Source organism: Lissotriton vulgaris, chromosome 2_1, assembly GCF_964263255.1.
Source record: "Lissotriton vulgaris chromosome 2_1, aLisVul1.2, whole genome shotgun sequence".
In the NCBI taxonomy this organism is placed as follows: Eukaryota; Metazoa; Chordata; class Amphibia; order Caudata; family Salamandridae; genus Lissotriton; species Lissotriton vulgaris.
The window spans coordinates 1,442,973,096-1,442,993,886 of NC_141687.1; the positions used below are offsets into that span (position 1 = coordinate 1,442,973,096).

General features: G+C 47.7%; 1 protein-coding gene across 1 annotated transcript in view; it reads left to right on the top strand.

The window, feature by feature from the left end:
• LOC147732726 (NXPE family member 1-like) overlaps positions 1-16,229 on the top strand; it is a 78,522-nt gene extending 62,293 nt beyond the window's left edge. The window contains exons 4-5 of the mRNA XM_086954312.1: positions 174-392; positions 15,550-16,229. Of these exons, the coding sequence (XP_086810438.1) occupies positions 174-392; positions 15,550-16,085 (755 nt within the window). The 3' untranslated portion in view covers positions 16,086-16,229. The remainder of the gene's footprint in view (positions 1-173; positions 393-15,549) is intronic.
• The last annotated feature ends 4,562 nt before the right edge of the window (positions 16,230-20,791 follow it).

Consider the following 20,791-nt stretch of genomic DNA (forward strand, 5'->3'; position numbering starts at 1 on the left):
ACTTCTATAGTAAAAAAACATTTCAATCACAGCACTGCATTTTAGGTTTTACCCCAGAAAGCGCCAAACAGCCCGCAGCACTCTCCATTATTTGTTTTAACACACAGGCCTCTGCGCGCTGTATATTGCGTTTTCATTCGTTCACAAGATGCATTATTTTATTTTTGTATCAGAAGGCAAATCATCAAAAGAAGAAAAATGCAGGACTGGGATGCACTCCCCATTCCCCGGCGGCCACTTCCTGCAAAATATCTGGAATCCAGTTGGCTGCTCGATGTCTCCGAGCAGCACCAAGGACCTGATGGACAAGTGTCTGCCGGGGAAGATGATTTACCTAATGGGGGATTCAACTCTTCGCCAGTGGATGTCGTATTTCCTCAATAACGTGAAAAGTAGGTTCATCCAGCATGTAACTTCAGAATGATCACCGTGCTTCAGCTCTGTATTCTTTCACAGGTGTTGACTCCACAGGGCATGTTGAAGCAAGGCATGATGGGCGCTGCACCGGGCCGTCGCCAGACCCAGTCACCGTGAATGCGCCAGGTTCCAAAAAAAGGACTGTATATTTCTTGTCTGTCACAATACAATTGGACTATAGTCCTGGGTACAACGGGGCCAAAGGGAGTGTGGTTACATGGACTTTAGCTTTGTTGGGGATATTGCATTCTAGTTTGGGGTTAAGGCCTCTCTGCAAGCTGCGCGAGGCAGGCTCCTGGGACCTCTTCATGGTGAGGCTAGTGGAGTGTTATTTAAATTGAGACAGGGGCGGCCACGGGTTCCGATGGCATCTCTTAGGACTTCACAGCCCTGCTTTGAACCTGTTTCTGTGTTGCCCGACCAGTAAACATTTGTTTGAGGAGGGAGTCGCTCAGTACTGGTGGGGAAGCAGCAGAGAACTTTGCAGATGCCAGGTGCTCGCATAGACCTATATTACGGGTTCTTGTTCTGCCCAGAATTGACTGTTGTGGCTCAAATGGGAATTGCCGACTAGGAACTCGAGAAAAATATGCAGAGAATGAGTTATTACCCCCAGGTCCCTTATGTCCTCGTCCCATTCATAACAAAGTGGAGATGACCATCTCATGACAGAAAAAAACAAGAGGAATGCTGGGTGTTGGACCTAGAAATGTCAGGTCACCTAGGGTAGCCTGGCCTAGGGTAAGACAGTCACTAAACAGAGGCACTTGTGTAAAGGTTGCACACCACCAAGCAGTAACCCAATGCAATTTCACTCAAAAATGACACTACACCGGTAATTATGGAAAAATAAGGATTGCTTTATAAAAATATAGTAGTTTCACTTTTCTCTTTCTTATTCTGACTTTTCTCCTTATATTCCTTCTTATTTTACACAGTTGAAATCACATTACACAGATATGCTTTTACTTCTTCCATCAACTGCCCTCTGAACTACCCTCTACTTTTCACACCAGATTTTTAGCAGTAACACACATTAACTACTGAGTGAGCAATGGATTAAACAGGTTCAGCTTTACAATTCCCTAAGAAATCCTAGGCATTCTACCCAGGCTGTTACCCAGTTTGAACAGTAGTTTTCCTCAGTTGGTCCCTTCAGTTCTGTAGCCTTCTAGCACTCAATTTCTTACAGAGAGACTCTCTGACCTGAATCCCGGATGGGTTTTCTGACACAGGCCACTCACATCCAGATGTCAGTTTCTCAAATAGACTGACGAGCCACACTCTATCTCTGCCTCTTTTTAGTACTGCGAAGGAAATCCCTTAAGATGCCAGAACCGATCTCTTACACCGATTATCAGTGTCTCTAGTCACTGGTTAGGTGAATTGCAGGCAAGTCTAGTCTCACAACAGTTCCCCCATTCCTCCTTACTTGGGTCGGCTAATCGAGCCTCTCTCAGTCCTCAGCTCCGGCCTCAGGGGCCTCCTCCGATCCCTACCAGCGCGTACCTCGGGGCCTGTTCCCAGATTGTACTTGCGTCGGCCCTTTGAGGAGATCGCGCTAGGTCTGAGCTCTGCGTAGGACCCGATTCCCGCCTCCGGCCGCCTCTGGCACTCCTCTCACCGGCAGCGCTCCTGCGCACGTGCGGGAGAGTAGCGGCTCTGAAGCGGAGGCTGCTCCACTCGTCGGCACTGGGAGTGGCTCACCTCCGGGCCTGCTCGGTCCTAGGCCCCTCCTGTCAGGAAAGTGATCGCCGCCGAGAGTCTGCGCAGAAGCGCGCTGCCGCCGTCTCAGTCAGCTCTACACTCCGCTCCACGTTACCTTCGCGGCAGCGCCTGGCCCATCCACAATGAATTCAGGTTTATCAGAACACCCACCGAAGCCCCCACTCTCCTTCTTCGGGCTCCCCAGGTGAGAAGAGGTAAACTCCTGCTGCGCGTTCTCATACAGGCAAAAGGTCACGGTTTTACATAGTCAGTCAATGGCACCACTGACACAGAGGAGGAGCGGGACAGGGGTAAAGTCCCACGCTCTGGGGTTCCAGGCCTCTATCTTCTGCAAATCGATCTAACCCTTCATACTGGACAAGGAAAGGTGGGGAATTCGCTTTTCACTTCACACCTTCCTGAGCTGGGATCCCCTAAACTTCACCGCTAGCTGGGGGGAGGCAGTCCCACACCTAATTTGAGTTGTCTCCCTGTCCAGGGTCAGCAGGACGGAACTAACTGGGTCAGGCCCACAGAGGTGGGGGGTGGTGATCCCTGTAAGGGGCAACCCTTGAGAGGTAAGCTACCCTATGAAGGCCCTACCCCTTCCAGACCCTTAGCCTGTACTCCAGCTGCTCCTCACTGACAAGACAAAATGGCTTCCTGACCTCTGCCCTTATATAACCTGTCCACTCAGGGTCCAGTAGGATCCGGAAGGTTCTAGAAGGCTCTCATGTTAACCTATGGGGCATTCTAGGGAATGGCAGTTATGACAGTTGAGAACCACCATTTTGTATGTCTGGGTGAATTCCTGTCAGGAAAAGGCACCTAGGCCTGAGGTGAAAAACTATGAGGCAAAAGAGCATCTATCCCCCAGGTCAACACCATAAAAATCTAGTGGACCCAAAAAGATATAAAGGGGTATGAGGGGCAAAAAGGGGATAAAATAAATAATGAATAGGAGGGGCTACGCAAAAGGCCAGACAGGTCTAACACTGGGACACTAATACTGCCCCTCCCCCCGGGAGTACATACGCAGTACTTACCCAGCAACCCTCCTGTTCTTTTTTCTGTCTGTCCACAGATTGGATGGTGTGCTGTTGCTACTCCTGATGGGCTTGAGTGGCGGTGCTTCTCTTCTTCCCCCCCGCCCGGATGCCTGGCTGTGAGGGCGCAAGGTTCCCTGGACTGCCGCCTGGCCTGCCGGGCTTTCTTGGAGTCAGTCTCTATTTGGAGCCGGTGTAGGAATTAAGGAGTTCCCAGCTTTGCTGTGGGCTGCATGCACATACCGGCCCTTTGTGGCTGGTGCTGGAGTTCCCGGTTGCTTCCGAGCCTGGTCGGGGAGCCGTGCCTCGCTGGATGAGCTCCTGATGGATTCTGGATCGACGGTGGTGTGGGGGCCTTGTTCCTGGGATTGGCCCCTACTCCAGGTGAGTCCCGATTTCTGTATCTTTTTTTCTTCTACCATGCTGTCGTCCTGTGCATGCCTACGCTGGGGTTTGTGCCGGGGTGTCCAGAAGGCAGGATGTTTCACTCGTGCTTCACTTACACATGGGCTGCTGATCTGTGGTGGTGTTTGGGTCCACTGGCAGCTCCTGGATGTTTTCTGTGTAACTTTTCTCCCGTGCCTTCTGTGTCCTGTCACCGGCCCGGCTCTGTGCCTCTGCAGCCCCTCCCTGCTCCCGGGCTGCCTATGTGCCAGGGACGACGCTGCCCTTCTGCGGCTCATGCTGCGAGTTCCGGCAGCTCCCCTGCCTTGGCTGGGAGTCCTCTGACCTGTCCTAGGGCTCAGGCTTGCCCTCTATTTATGGCTTGCCAGGGTGTTGGGTTACATCGGCTCTGGGATGTGCTGTCCCCTTGCTGGGGCTGCTGTTTGGGGCCCGGGCTTCAGGCTCCGATACTGTGGTTGTTTTCTGGGGTTCTCTGTTTCGTGTCTGCTGGTGGCTCAGTGGATTCTTGCATCCACTCTGGGGGCCTGTGTTTGGCCTCGTGGTCCCATGTTCGGGGCCCTGCCTATCCGCTCAGCCTCTTATCCTTCTCAGTTCGATGATGTGATTGCCATCGAGTTAGGTAACGGTACTCATCTGTTATTCAGCTCCGTTTTCCCTTCATGGTGTACGTTTCCTTTGCGTCCTGTGCTGCTTCATTTCCTGTGGACTCTCCACCCTCCGGGCAGGCCCCCGGCTCCTTCCTGGGCATGGTTGCAGTGTTGGTGGAGGCTGTAGTGATGGTTCTGCTGGACACTCACACGTCACTGGTGCCCGTGCAGTCCTTTCTTCTGGGGTCCCTGTGTGACACGTCCTTTTGGCCTTGGCCTTTTCACGCTTGGCCGGTTGGGTTTCGAGGGGTTGGCTTCCCTGGGATCCCTTTCTTTTTTGGCGGCTACTCGGATGTTTTGTGGCTGGCGGTCTCGGGCGCTGGGGTGCCGTTTTCCTTTCCCTGTCCCTCGCCTGTCTGTAGGTGTACTGCGTTCTCTTTGGCTGTTCGAGCATGGCTGTGGCTTCGCCTGCGCCCTTCTCTGGGTCTGTGTTGTTTTTTCCCTGTGCCGGTGTGCTGTTGGCCCCCGCTCTGGCTGTTTCGCCCCCTTTCTTCTTCTGGGTGTCTCGTGGGCTGGTCCTGGAAGTGGGGGCTGGCTGTCCTTCTGGCTGTGCCGTGTTCTGGCGTCATGGTCTCCTGGGGGTGCCGTTGTTTGTGCCGGGGCCTCCTACTTGGGGTGCATGCGTTCGGCGCTGTGCTTCGTCCCCTCTTCTTTTTTGGGTGGTCATGCTGCAGCCACGGGTGCCCGCGCTGCTTGCTTCCTGTGTGTGCTCAGTGGCGGTTGCTTCTATGTGCTTGTGGTGCTCAGACGCACTGGTGTTCTCTGCTGCCCCCCCCCCCGCGGTGCTTGGGTGTCTGGTGGGTGCTGGTCGGTCAGGCGCTGGGTTCCTTTGCTCATCTTTTTGGTCTGAGGGATCACTTTTCTGTTCCTGGCCTGCTGCCTTGCCGCCTGCCCGCCCCCGTTCTTGTCTGTATTCTGGGGGCGGGCGTGTCGCGGGGCTTCTCGCTTTGGTTCCCTTCTTCGGGTTGTGCCCCTGCTCTTGGCTGCTCGGGCTTGGGGGTTTTCCCCTCCGGGGTTGGCGTGGGTTCCTGTCGCCTCTGTGGGGGCTAGTTCCTTTTTTGCTGGCTCTGCCTTTTTTGCTTGCTCCTGGGGGTTTCTCTGTGTTGTTGGGTTATCCCTGCCTGCTTGCTTGTGCCTTGCCCTCTGCTACTCTTCTGTTTGGGTCACTTCTTGCTTCTTCGGCGACTGCCTTCTCCGTGGGTGGCTTTGTCTCCGCTGCGGGCTGGCTGTTGTGGACTTGCTCCAGTTGTGTGCCCTGGTTCTTCGCCTCCGCTTCCTGGCTCCTATTCGGTTGGTCGGCGTTTGAGCTGCGCCTGGTTCCTGTCCTTGGATGCTTGCCGGTGTCATGCCGGGGGCTCTCTGGAGTGCTTTGTCCCCTCTATCTGCGCAGGGGTGGCTTGTGCTGCCTTGGGTTTGGCTGTTCTGTTCCACCCTGCCTGCGCCTGTTCTCATCTGTTACCTGCAGTTTTGCTGGGTCGGGCCTGGTTGGTGCCTGGTTGGGCGCCCGTCTGGGTCTTCCTGGTGCTGTGAGCTTCCCTTTGCTCCGGCCTGGGGCGTCTGGTGTTGTTCCGGGGCCTTCTGTGTGCCTGGCCGGGTTGCTTCTGCTCTGGCTCTCCCCGTGCTTGCCTTTGGCTTGCTTCTGGTGTTTCCTGGCGGCCCCTTCTGTTTCTGTCATGGTGCCTGCCTGGTTTGTTCCTGGCTGGGGCCTCCTGGCTGCTGCCGTGTCCTGTCGTGCCACCTGTTCTCCGGTGTGGTGTGCTGTCCCCGTGCTCCGCTGTCTGCTCGGTGTTTGTGCCTGGTCGGGCCGGGTTGGTGCCTGCCTGGCCTGCCTGGCCTCCTTCTTGGTCCTTCTGCTCTCGGGGGTGTTTTCTCCCTGGGTTGTTCTGGTCTCGTCTGGTTCCCTTGGTGGGTGCCTGGCTGGGGTTTTGTCTGGGGCGTTCCGCTCCTGCATGTGGGGCTCCTTTTTGGGCTCTGCTTCCTTGCTGGTCTCCCTTCGGGTCCTAGCGGGGTGTTCTGCTTTGGGGCCGCTTCCGGGTGGTTCCTTCTGGGCCTTCTCCTGCTGGTGGTTCTCTTCCCAAACTTGTATTCCCAGTGTTGTGGGCCTGTGTGGTGTTCTGTGGCTCCGGTTCTGCCGGCTTCTTGCTGATTGTGTGTGTCCTCGGGCTGTGCCTCCTGGGTTTTCGGGCTGTGATGTCTTTTTCGGCCTGCTCTGGGAGTTTGTTGCCGGACGTTTCCGGGTTCTTCCTGGTTCTGTGGTCCTGGCTCGCTTCTTCCTCCCTTGCTTCCCCGGGCTTTGTTCCCAGTATGGGTCTGTTTAGGTGCCCCACCCCCCTCCCTCTCTGGTTGGGGTGCAGTTCTGTGGTGCTCCTGCCTCTGCGGGTCCCTCCCTCCTGGCGTCGGGTTGTCTGTGGTTTTCCTACTGCTTGGTCCTCTGCTCTCCTTCTGGGGGTTGCTTGGGTCTGCTGTTCCTCCTGCATGGCCGGGTTGCTTGGCTCTGGTCCGGGCTTCCAGGTTGTGTTGGCGTTCTGTTACTTGGCTCCTCTCCAGTGTTGCTGTCTTTGGGCCTTGTGGTTGTGGTCTGGGTGCCCTGCTCCCTGGGCCTTTCTTTTTCCGCTGCTCCTGCCCTTGCTGCTTGTCTGGCCGGGGTGTGGGGTTCCTGGGCGGTCCTGTGCCATGTGGGGGCCTTATTTTGTGCTGCCCTCTATGTTCGTTGGGCGGCTGCTGGGGTTTCCCGGTTGCTCTGTGCTCCTCTCCTGCCTTGTGTCCCCCCCCTTTGGGGTTGGGGTTTTTATGGGGTTGTGGTCGTTGTCTCTGTGTCCACCCTGGTTTCTTGGGTTGGTTCCGGTCTTATTGGCCTCTCCTTGCTTGGTGGGCTTTCGGCTGGTTTCTGGGGTTCTGTGTTCTTCCCCCTCCCGGTCTTTCGGGACGGGTTCTAGATCCTGTTCGGCTCCTGGTTTTTTCCTGGGCCTCCTCGGTCCGGTTTGCCGCCTGTGGTCTCTTGGCCTTGTGGGTCTCCCGGGTCCTGTGTGCCTTCCTGCTGGTTCTGGGCTTGGCGGTCTTCTTCCTTTGGTTGTTGGCTGGGTCCTTTGTGTCCTGGTCCTGGTCCCGGTGGCCGGATTTCTCGGGTTGGCGGTCTCCTTTATTTGGGGCCATGGCCTTTTTGTCTTTGTCTCCGGTGCTTTCCCTGCTGTCCTGTGCTGGGTTGCGGTCCGGTTGTTTACTGCGGTCTTCCTTTCCTCCTTCTGGGTGTGCCCTTGGGTTGCTGCTTTGTTGTGGTTCCTGGGTGTGCTTGTGCATGCGGAAGGCCGGGTTTCTGCTTTGGTATTTCTCCACTTTGTTATGAATGGGACGAGGACATAAGGGACCTGGGGGTAATGCTCTATTACATACCAGTAATCTTCATTACTCCGGGTCCCGTTGTCCTCGTCCCATTTATACGCCCCTCCCTCCCTCCCGGATGGCCGGACTTCCTGTCTGGGCTTGTTAGTACAGGAGGGCTGCTGTGTAAGTACTGCTTATGTACTCCCGGGGGGAGGGGCAGTATTAGTGTCTCAGCATTTCTCTTGTTTTTTTCTGTCATGAGATGGTCATCTTCACTTTGTTATGAATGGGACGAGGACAACGGGATCCGGAGTAATGAAGATTACCAGTAAGTAATAGAGCATTAATCCAGATTTCTGCCTATTTCCAATCCATATGCGTAGGTAGTGGGATATATCATAATGCCTGTAATGTCTGGTCCCAGTAATGATGATATACAAAAGCAGGTCTGGACTGGGAACCAAAACCAGCCCCCCTGGGGTGAGGGGTTGCACCCGAGCTTTTTGCAGGTGCCGGTTTCTGCTGCTGTTGTTACAGGGGGGCGATATTGCTAACCCTTTGTAAAAAAACAGCACCCAGGGGCCCAAAATTGGCCCCCACTCTGCCGGCCCACCGGGGAAACGCCCGGTGCCCGCTACGGCCAGCCCGGCCCAGTACTAAAGTTTACATAACAGTGATGGATGGAATGCTTGAAGTAATCTCAGCTACTGGTACTTACTCGAGCCGCATCCCAATTAAGCATGGCCGAATTTTGCGAATTCGCGATCCGAGAATTTGCGGATTTGCGAATTCGCGATCCACAAAATTCGCGAATTTGTGCGAATTTGCGGATTTTTGTTTTTTTGCGTGTTCGCGGGGTTTTTTGCGTGTTCACGGGGTTTTGTGCGTGTTCGCGGGGATTTTTGCGTCTTCGCAAGCCGCTTGCATAGCGAAGTTACCCATGCAGTCGTTTATGGGAGAGGGAGAGATAGATAGATAGATAGATAGATAGATAGATAGATAGATAGATAGATAGATAGATAGATAGATAGATAGATAGAAAGAGAGGGAAAGAGAGAGGGAGAGAGAGAACAAGAGAAAGAAAGAGAGGCCGGATCTCTGAAGGGCCAGATTCCTGAGTTGCCCCTACAGAACATACAGCTTTTTATTTTTAGCAAAATGCATATGATAATTGTGCTGTAAAGGTCTCTTTTAGTTTAACCCCTCCTGACAACTCAAAATGGGTGTATTTGCCATCCTCTCCCTTCTTCCTGTTATTTATATCTGTAAGTGCTTCCTGATGAGGTTTAATTCCTTGACAGGTGCCTCGTTGCTGTTGTAACTCACAGAGGCAGATAGATGTTTGGAAGAAGTTTATTAGCAGGAGACAGCTTATACAACCACCACCAACAAGTACTCAGACTAACTGTACATCTCTAGCATAAAGAATGTTGAGGTAAGAAAGAACCATAACAATTCTAATGGAACATGGAAAGGTAGGATGCTACACACCTTCCCCCCTAAAAAACAAAACAAAAAAAGAAGAAAAAAAAAAACTCAATGAAAATAATCACGCAACTTTACAGGAGAATGTTTAACACGGACACTTTTCCTTAAAACAGGATCATTAGAAGAAGCAGAATTCTGTATGATAACATTGTCAATATTTACATTGTCCATCACGCTAGATGGTTCCCCATCCTGATTGTAATTGTCACACATGGGAATAGAGCTATCCAAATTTTGATTCTCACATCCAAAAGTGTCTAGCAAAGGTGAATAAGACTCATCGTTTAGCTCAGCAGAACTATTAGGTTTAGAGACAGAATGATCATCGTTGAGGGGAGATAATTTTATGTTGGAATTCAACCCTTTACATAAAGAGATCCTCCTAAAGTTCCATATTTTGCCCCCTTCAACTCTAACGGCTTTGGAGAAAACTTCAGTAATCCTGCAAGGATCAGACCATTTATTCCACCTGTTACCAAAAACCCTACCAAACTTGACACGCACGAAATCCCCAACTTTGACCTTCCTGCAACCACTTTTAGACGACAAAAAACTAGATTTCATTTTTTCTTGATATTTCAAAACTCTATCCTTAACTCTGTCAGGATCCAAAGAGGATTCGCACGGAAGCTTAACTTTCATCCACCAAGGAAGCAGTTTGGATCCAGGTTTCCTACCTCTAAGCAACTCAAACGGAGATAAACCTGTAACAGAATTGGGAGAAGTGCGATATGACAGTAACGTAGCACGCAGGGTTTTCCTCCAATCTAAATTACTTTTAATGGCCAACTGAATGGATTCTTTGATGACTCTATTGAAGCGTTCTGTTTGACCATTGGCCTGGGGATTGTAATTAGACACTCTTTTGTGCACAATGCCACACCTCTGAAGAAAAGATGAAAATTCTTCACTAACAAATTGCGGGCCATTGTCCGACACAATTTCTGCTGGAATGCCTTCCCTACAAAAAACTTCATCTAAAAACTGAATCACCTGAGTGGAACCAATCTTGTCAACAATTTTTAATTCAGGCCACTTAGAATAATAGTCGATTAGAACTAACCCAAACACATTCTTGTGAGTGGATAAATCAAGAGGACCGACTATGTCAATGCCTACCTTCTTCCAGGGACAAGAGACAAATTCGATGGGAGATACATCTACAGCTAAAGGTTTGACAGTTTTATCACTTTTAGCACAAGGAGAACATGAATTAACCCATTTATCGACCATTTTATCTATACCAGGCCACCAGTAAAATTCCCGAATACGTCTCTTAGTGCTAGACATGTCCATGTGGCCTTCATGAGCCATAGAAATAATTTTTTCTCTCAAAGAAACAGGAGGAACTATTTTATCGCATCTAATTATAAAGCCATGATCAAACATAAGCTCATCTTTTACCTTGAAAAAAGAAAGAATATCACCAGACAAATTCCGTTCCTGAGGCCAACCATACTGTAAATACCTTGTTACCAAAGGCAAGCTAGAATCATTCGCCATAGCTTCTGTCCAATCAGTTTCAGAAATACTACCCGTGAAACCTAGAGTACTGGAATCATTAACATCATCAATGTTAAAAACAACATCGGAATCATCTTTTAATTCGCCAGAGCAAATAGAGTTGACCAAAGGCAACCTGGACATGCAATCAGCGTGAACATTTAAGCGACCGGGGACATACTCAACCACACATTGGAACTCTTGTAACTTTGCTGCTAAACGTGCAGTTAAGGTTCTACCACCACCGGCTGCTAACATGTTAATCAAGGGTTTATGATCAGTTCTTAGACGAAATCTAGTTCCCCAGAGAAACTGTCTAAAGTGTTCAGAGGCCCAAGTGCACGCTAATAACTCTTTCTCAATGGTAGAGTAGTTGTACTCAGCTCCCCGCAAAGTCCTTGAAGCATATGAAACCACATATTCTTCCCCATTGTCTTTCTGCATTAAAATAGAGCCCAAACCTACGTTGCTTGCATCAACACACACTATGCATTCTTTTCTAAGATCAAATGGCCTCAAGAAAGGAGCATTGATAATTTCCTCCTTTAATAGATCAAATGCATGTTGTTGATCATTGTTCCAAGAAAATTTGACATCTTTTTTCAATAACAACCTAAGAGGATGTACTTTAGAGGCATAGTCTTGAACAAATTTGCTGTAGAATTCGGTGAGACCCAAAAATGAAACAAGCTGATCCTTATTCAAGGGTGCTGGTGCTTCTGATATACTTTTGATGTGATTGAGTTTAGGTTTAATACCCAGAGAAGAAATCTCGTGACCAAGGTATTCAACTTTACTTTGTCTAAATTTGCATTTGGACAATTTCAATGTCAAACCTTTTTCTTGAACACTTTTTAGGACCTTTACCAAGTTTCTGTCATGGTCCTCAAAATTTTTCCCATGTAATAAGGTATCATCCTGGAAGGCGATCGCTCCCTCACAACCCTCTAATACAGTTTTCATGAGCCGTTGGAACACAGATGCTGCACTGACTAGACCAAAAGGCATTCAGCAATATTGGAACATACCTTCAGGTGTAATGAATGTGGTCAGAAATTTTGATTCTTCATGCAAAACTACCTGGTGATAGGCGCTGGTTAAATCAAGTGTGGAAAAAACACAAGCGCCTGCAAGGGTGGAAATAAGTTCATGTATATGAGGTAAAGGATGTCTATCAATCCAAATCTCCTTGTTTAGACTGCGGAGGTCTACACATAGACGAAGTTCGCCATTGCTCTTAAGTGATAAAACTACTGGCAAAACCCAAGGAGATGACTCAACAGGTTCAATTATTTTCTTGGCAACAAGATCCGACAAAATCACTTTCAGTTTGTCGCGATAAGCCAAAGGTACATTTCTGACCTTATGTCGAATGGGAATGGCTGACTCTTTAGGGACGATACGGTGTTTAAAGTTAACAAAAACACCCAAATTATCATTAAAAATAGAAGAAAATTCGTTCTTCAAACGAGCAACAAAATCATTTTCAGGTGGAACTACATATACAGGAGGAGAAGCATTAGGGTCAAGTTTAATCCCTAAACCATGTTGGTGAGGCCAACATAAGATAGATGCGCCTTTAGCGGCAACATATACCTTTCCTCTAATAGTTCTATCTTTGAATTTAATGTCAGCCCACATGTAACCCTCAAGATCAATTATCTTACCAGTATACTCCCCAGGATGTATATCAGGTGGTAACAACTTTGTAGTACTCCAATATCTGTCAAAAATATTTCTGCCTATAATGGTGTACCAGGCACAAGAATCAATAAGCATCGATATATCTTCTCCATTAATGGAAATAATATCACTGGGAAAGCCCTTACATTCGGTATCTCCCACACATAACATAGTATTAATCTCAGATGGTTGTTCAAGATCATCACATTCATCATATGACAAATAATTTACTTTCTGTGAAGACTTACACATTTTGTTAAAATGACCCGGTTTTTTACACTTTATGCATATTTTGTTCAATGCAGGACAACCTCTATAGTTTCCTACGTGATCATTGAATCCACATCTATAACATATAATTTGGGACTTCCTATTTTCTTTTCTGGGAGGAAAAAATGCAGGTTTCCTATAATTGGAAGAATTCTTTACTAAGGAATCCTCAGGAATTATTACTTTACTTTTCACTTCATGACCTCTTATTTCATTCACGAACAACTCAGATTGTTCAATAACCTTGGCAATGTTTAACACGGCACTAAGGGAAGATTCAGTACCCATCCACAACCTTTCTTGTATCTTTTTACTCTTAGTGCGCATCATGATTTGATCTCTCAAGACTTGTTCAAAATTTATAGTCTCAAAAGAACAAGAACCAGCTAAAGTGCGCAAAGCCGCTACGTAGTTCTCAATGGATTCGTCTTCTTTTTGTACCCTAGAGTAAAATTTAAATCTTTCCATAACGGTATTGATTTTTCTTCCAAAGCGGGTGCTAAGTTGCTTAATAACAATTTCAAAAATATTTAAATCACCAGAGCCTATATTCTCAAGAGGAGGCAAATTTTCTAATTCTTTGAGTCCTGCGCCACCTAGACAGTTCTTTAATAAAGCAAGCTTCCTTTTCGGAGAGCAACCATCTTCCTCCACTACATCTACATATGCTAAAAATGTTGGAAGCCAAAGATCCAATTCTGCCTTGGGATCGCCAGCAGAAGGTAAAGAATGTGCAGGTGAGGAAATATTATTAGACATTTTTTTTTTAAGGACACATAAAAAAAATAAAGAACAGAAAACAATAAAAGTAGTCACCGTTGTTCAGACAGTAGGCAAAGTCTAATGTTGATTGAAGTGTAGATGCAGATTGTTTTGATGGTAAAATAAATCTTGTTTTTTTAAAAAAAATTGTTTGCCAAAAAACGAGTTTACTGAAGAAAGACAATGTTCTAAGTTTTATCTGTGGAGAATAACAGTAGAAAACATAAATGCACCCTGTCACGAACTTTCGCCTTCAAAATGCGATCTATCACAGGCTTCCGACTTCAAAATGCGCTCTATTACGGACTTCCGATCTTTGAATCGAAGTGATTGCTATGGAGATAAAGGTCTGAAGGAAGATGGCCGCTGGAACGCAAACGTCAGAGTATGCGTGAAAACGTAGCCAATGACAATTGTGATACGTGGTGACGTGGAGAATTATGGAGTAGAATGGTAAAGAGGGCTGAAATCCAGACGCGCTGTGTAGAAGTCCGAACAGAGTGAAGGCACGAGCTGAAGAACTTCAGTAAGTTTAAAAAAAATACATATTAGGATTGACGATCAAAACAATCATGAAAACGTGTGAATAAATCGGAAAATAGGAATTTCGGCGTAGTTTCACACAAAGGAAATGAAATCGTCAAAAATTAAGTCTTAGAAACTTCAGATGACAGATGGGTAATTACGAGTTAAACACAAGTAATTAAACTGCCGCAGATGCAATCAGAGCACATAAAACAAGAGAAAGCTGCCGCTGGTGCTATCAATTTACACATAAAAATAAGATAAAATAAGTACCTTCAATAATCCTTAATTGACACGGTGAACGCTGTCTCCAAACTTCATTTCACGAGAAAAAAAAAAATCTTGAAGAAAAAGTGAAAAGTGGGTTCTTTTCTTTTCTTGCTTCTATATCCCGATCGTCGCCAAGATTATGTTGTAACTCACAGAGGCAGATAGATGTTTGGAAGAAGTTTATTAGCAGGAGACAGCTTATACAACCACCACCAACAAGTACTCAGACTAACTGTACATCTCTAGCATAAAGAATGTTGAGGTAAGAAAGAACCATAACAATTCTAATGGAACATGGAAAGGTAGGATGCTACAGTTGCCTACTTGTAACTATTCTCTGACCCTGCTTCAAGGGTCAGAGCAGGGTCAGAGAATAGTTGCAAGTAGGCAACGAGGCGCCAGGAAGCAATTAGCAGCAGGTGTCCAAGTTGAAGTTAATTTGTTTGTAACCCTTTTGTAAAAGGTTACAAAGAAATTAGGTTCAACTTTTGCACCTGCTGCTGTAACCCTTGCTTGGCTGAAAATTCGTCCCCGCTGATTCGCTGATTTTACCGCGATTTCGCGAGATTCGCGGATCGCGAAATCGCGGAAAATCTGCAAATTCGCCCGCGAAACGGATTTTACGCCCACCCTTAATCCCAATCCATTGTTATTTTGCACACCATGCCCCTTCTGGACCTAGCTGTATGCAGCTCCGGCTTAAGCCTGCTCCAATAGGAGTAGTCCAGGCGGAACTGCCAAACCAGGTCCTCCCTGAACTAGAAGCAAGCAACCCAGGACCAGTTTTGTCCTTGTTATAGGCTTATCAGATGAGAATAGATTGATTCAGAAAAGAAGACTGTGCACAGGACCCACATCTGGGCATACCCATCCCACTTGGGTGACATACAAAAAGTAATGGGTGGAATTTTTGAATTAACCTCAGCCACTGGTATTTACTCGGGCCGCATCTCAATCCATCATTATTTTGAACACCATGCCACCTCAGTTAGTACACAGCTATATGCAAATCAGTCTTTACCCTGCTACTATAGGAAAAGTCCAGCCCTAACTGCCAAACCAGGTCCTCCCTTAACCGGAAAACAAAGCATCCCAGGGCCGTTTTCACACTGATATGGCACAGTGTGCAAAATAATGATGGATTGGGATTCTGGCGAGTAATTACCAGTGCCTGTAATTCATTCAAGCATTCTATCCATTACTTTTTGTTTACTCCAGTATTAATGATATCCCAGGTGTTGGTAATTCTGGGTCTATTATCACCACCTGGAATAACAAACAACCTACATCCCAATAGGCTGACATCTGCTCCGGCTTCAATGCAGTGATCGTATGTGGTAATTATGCATGTCACTGATTCATGTCTGATTGATGTTATGGTTGATGGCAAAGAGAAAATTGTCTTTGCGAAAATTGGGTCTGGCAAACTACAGTCCTAGCTGATTTCTTAATTGACCTTACCTCTAAATAAATTAAATTAATTCAATATTCTTTTTTGTCCTCAGCTCTCAAACCTTTTAACGTCCATGAAAAAGGTCTCCATGGAACTATCCGCTATGTGGACATAGACAAGAACATACAACTTCAGTGGATCAGGCATGGACATCCATTTTTGACAGAAAGTGTGTACAATGTCAAAAGTCTTGCCTATGTGCCTCACGAAATTGACAAAGTGGTTGGTGGGGCCAACTACATCATTGTTGTAACGATTGGTCATCACTTCCGCCCTTTCCCACTCCGCCTATTTCTACGGAGAGTCATCTCTGTTCGGAAAGCTGTGGAACGCCTCCTGACCCGGAGTCCTGATAGCAAGATCATAGTGAAGACAGCAAACATCCGAGAGCATTCAACAGATATAGAGCGTCTGAGTGACTTCCACGGCTATATACATTACCTTACCACCAAGCAGATTTTTCGGGGTCTCAATATTGGCTTTGTCGACTCCTGGGATATGACTATTGCATCTGCGTCATATTTCCTTCATCCAATTCCCAGTGTGGTTGAAAACCAAGTTCAGATGTTTTTGACGTACATATGTTAACCTATGGGTCAAGTACAAAAGCAATGATGTGTACGACTACCGACAATCTGAATAAGGTGTGAAGGGGCCAGATGAAGTTCTGGTTGTATATTTAAATCACAAGGTGTTTATGCCAGGATCTCTAGTTGAATCTGTGGTGGGCTGTGAAGGAAATGTCATCAATGAGCTGTTCATGGGCTTTCCGATCAACATTGTAATTGGCCCCTAAGTGTGTAATTGGTATGATTATCTTAGGGCAGGGACAGTGAATCGTAACATTGTTTCTATCATGACACTTGCAACGTGGAGCCAATCGGATGGGGGTGTATTTCTGGTTTTCCTTCTTTAATTACAATTGGTATGTTATATAGTGCAGGCATATCAACTTTAAATTGAACAGGTTTATTTGAGCAACAGCAGCTTGTGCCTCGAATGCTGCACATAGGCCAATTTTCTGCGCCGAGAGAGACTGGATAACACTCAGGAATTAATGTGAGGAGGACATGGCGAAGGTCATGTTTTTGGGACATTACTTTATAGCACATAGGGCAGTAAACATTTGTGTTCCACATAGGTTCACTTTTTTGCAACACCCATTTCATATTACATTACAAATATGTATAATATCAGACACAGGGAAATTAAGCCTTTAATTTCAGTCAAGCACTTAAGGTAGCCATTGGTACTTCACAAACACCCACATGCATCATTGTTACATTTTGCGATTTCTTAATTGCGAAAATTAAGGATTCGCAATTAAGAAATCGCAAAATGCTATGCATTAAGAAATCGCAAAAATGTTTGCGATTCCTTATTTTCCTTAATTGCGATTCACAATTTGCGAATCGCAATTAAGGAATCCCTTCCCATTGATTCCTATGGGCCTAGAGGCCCATAAGAATGAATGGGAAGCCATTCTCATTTCGCGATTCGCAATTAAGGAATCGCAAAATGAGAATGCTATTTCAAGGGTGCAGGGGGGGTCCCAAGGACCCCCCCTGCACCCCAGAAATTTAACTTTAAGAACATTTTTCACACACACATGCCCCAAGGGCATGTGTGTGTGTAAAATGAAACTTTCAAAAGTGTCCTTTTGTGCAGTTTTGAAAGTTTTAGCAAATTACCATGAAGTTCAACTTCATGGTAATTTACCTCTTCTTATTTGCGAATTCGCAAAAAAAAATTATTCATGCATTGCATTTAAGAAATCACAAATTGCAATTTCTTAAATGCAATCGAAATTTAAGAAATCGCAACATAATTGCGATTCCTTAAATTGCGAAAAAATAAAAAAACATGATGCATCCCAAAATAGGAAATTGCATTCGCAAACGGCTGAATTTTGCGATTCGCACCGTTTGCGAATGCAATTTACCTTGATGCATGTGGGCAATAGACTGTGTATTCTTCACACAGTCTCAACGTGTTTCACGCAGGTCCTGGACACTTTGCACATGCTCCAGCCACTTCACACATCCATTAGCCACTTTGCACATCCTCCAACTACTTCACACAGCCTCCAGACACTTCAGAGTGTCCAGATACTTCTCACAGCCTTCAACTACTTCACACAGCCCCCAGATACTTCAGAAAGTCTCCAGATACTTCTCACAGCCTTTAACTACTTCACACTTCCTCCTGCCACTTCGTAGATCCTCCAGCTGCTTCGCACATCCTCCATACACTTTGCGCATTCTCCAGCCGCTTTACACGTCCTTTAGCTGCTTCACACTTCCTCCAGTTATTTTGCACATTCTGTAGCCACTTTGCACACCCTCCAGATACTTTGCACCTCCTCAAGGAGCTTTGCACAGACTCCAGCTACTTCACAACCTCCAGCTACTTAGTAGACCCTCGAGCCACTTTGCATATCTCCTAGTTACTTCACACAACTTCCAGCTGCTTCGCACATCCACCAGCTGCTTCACACATCCTTCAGCCACTTCGAACATCCTTCTGCTTGTTTGCACATCCTCCAACTGCTTCACACATCCTCCAATTATTTCACACATCCTCTAGCCACTTTGCACATCCCCCAGTAACTTCACACAACTTGCAGCTACTTCGCACATACTTCAACTATTTCACACATCTTCTAAATACTTCACACATCCACCAGCTACTTCACACATCATTCAACGCCCGCCATGCTCTTGCATCCACAGAGCAAATCATACTCGGGGGCCTCAACTTCCACCCAGACAACTCCAGTGATCAGAACACCACCTACCTACTGGAGAACCTTGCCAACATTGGACTCAAGCAGCTAGTGACGGCACCAACCCACACGGCTGGACACACTCTCTGTTTACTCTGCAAGCAGGAACATCACCTACCGCCACCCCAGCAAGCTCCTCTGGACCAACCACCGCAGCTTACATCTCACCTTCACCACGCCCAACATACACCACTGCCCTTCATACACCACTGCCCTCAATGCCCCTTCGCAGTTGGAACAAGGCCACGAAGAACGTCTTGTTCACCTCCTCCGCACAACCACCCCACTAACACCAACAGATGCCAACACCACAGCTCGCAACCTTCACCGATGGATCTCCAACTGTGCCGACACTCTGGCACCCATCGAGAAGACACCAGACAAACAACACTCCAAGAAAGCCAGATAGTTCACTCCCACCGCCATGAGTCCAGATGCACCTGCCGACGACTCGAGAAGAGATGAACAACAAAACCCCTGAAACCTACGCATCCTTCAAATCCGCCGTCAATGCACACCACCTTTTCCTCAAAACCACAAAGAAAACGGCCTTCCAAGACACAATAAATGCCAATGCACACAACAGCAAAGAACTCTTCACCATTGTCAAAGAGTAAGCCAGGCCCAACAGCGAGACCACAGACGTCCCACCCTCCTAAGACCTCTTCAACAAACTCGGCACCTTCTTTCATCAGAGGATCAGACAGATCTACAATGACTTCAACACCCAAGACCCCACCACCACATTCAGCACCACCGCATGCAACCACGCCGCACCCCAACTGATCATGCTCAACTGGATTCCGCTCACCACACAAGATGCACTCAAGACCTTGAAGAGCATCCACTCAGAAGCCCCATCGTATCCTTGCCCATATCACTTGTTCCACAGAGCAGCCGCCTCCATCGCTCCCCAGTTTCGCTGCACCATAAACTGCTCCATTGAAACCACCGCCTACCCCGATGACTGCAAACATGCCTAGCTCAACTCCCTGCTGAAGAAACCATCCGCCAACCCGACAGACCTGAAGAACTTCAGATCCATCTCCCTCCCTTTTCCAGCCAAGAGCATCAAGAAGGTCATCAACGTCCAACTCTCCGATTTCATCGAAGAGAACCATGTCCTGGACACCTCCCAAGTGGGCTTCCAAAGCAACCACAGCACTGAAACCTCACTCCTTGCTGCCACCGTCGACATCAGCTCCCTCCATGACCAGGGAGAAACCGCAGCCCTCGCCCTACTGGACCTCTCAGCCATCTTTGACACCATCTCCCACTGCACCCTAATCACGATACCCCACAATGCGGAATCCATGACAAGGCACTGAACTGGATCCACTCCTTCCTGACCGGCCGAAGACAGTGAGTCAGAGTATCCCTGCTCCTCTCAGAACCTTCAGAGATCAGCTACAAAGTTCCCCAGGGCTCATCTCTGAGCCCCACCCTCTTCAACATCTACAGGGCTCCCCTCGCAGCCATCGTCAGAAGCCACGGACTCAACATCGTCTCCTACGTCGACAACACCCAGCTAATCATCTCCCTCACCAACAAACCCACAACTGCCAAAATCAACTTTCACAACAGAATGAAGCCATTCGCTACCTGGATGCAAGACAGCTGCCTCAAACTCAACTGGGACAAAACCAAAGTACTCATCCTTGGACCCACCTCCTCAGCCTGGGACGACTCCCGGTGGCATGCCGCACTAGGAACCCCTCCCACCCTATGGACCACGCAAGCAACCATGGCATCATACTGGACTCCTTGCTCTCAATGAATCGCCAAATCAATGCAGTAGCCTCTTTCTGTTTTCACACACTCTGCCTACTTCAAAAGACTTTTAGGTGGCTCCCCACTGAATCCAGAAAGACGGTCACCCGTGCACTCATCACCAGTAGAATGGACTATGGCAACGTACTCTATGCTTGTGTCACCCAGAAACAACTCAGAAAACTACAGAACATCCAAAACGCTGCAGATAGACTGGTCCTCGACATCCCTTGCCTCAGCCACATGGCACAACACCTCCAACAACTCCACTGCCTCCCTTTCAACAATAGAATTACCTTCAAGCTCCTCACACATGCCTACAAAGCTCTCCAAGATGCAGGACCAGAATATTTGAATGACCTCCTCATCTTCCAAACATCCGCCAGACAACTTTACTCCTCCCAACTTGCCCTGGCCACCGTCCCACAGATCCACCAGACCAGAACGGGAGGAAGATCCTTCTCCTACCTCGCTGCCTGGAACACTGTTCTCCTCCACCTCAGGCAATCCACGCCGTTGACACAGTTCAAGAAGGACCTTAGACCTGACTCTTCGACTGACCCTCCACACCCTGACAGATCAGCAGTCCCCCACAGCCCCACCCTCAGTGCCTTGAGAGCCTCACGGGTGAGTACCCATGCTCTAAAAACTCCTGAATGATTGATTAATCTGCTAGTTTGCACATCCCTCAGCTACTACACACAGACTTCAGGTACTTAGCACAGCCTCCAGCTCCTAG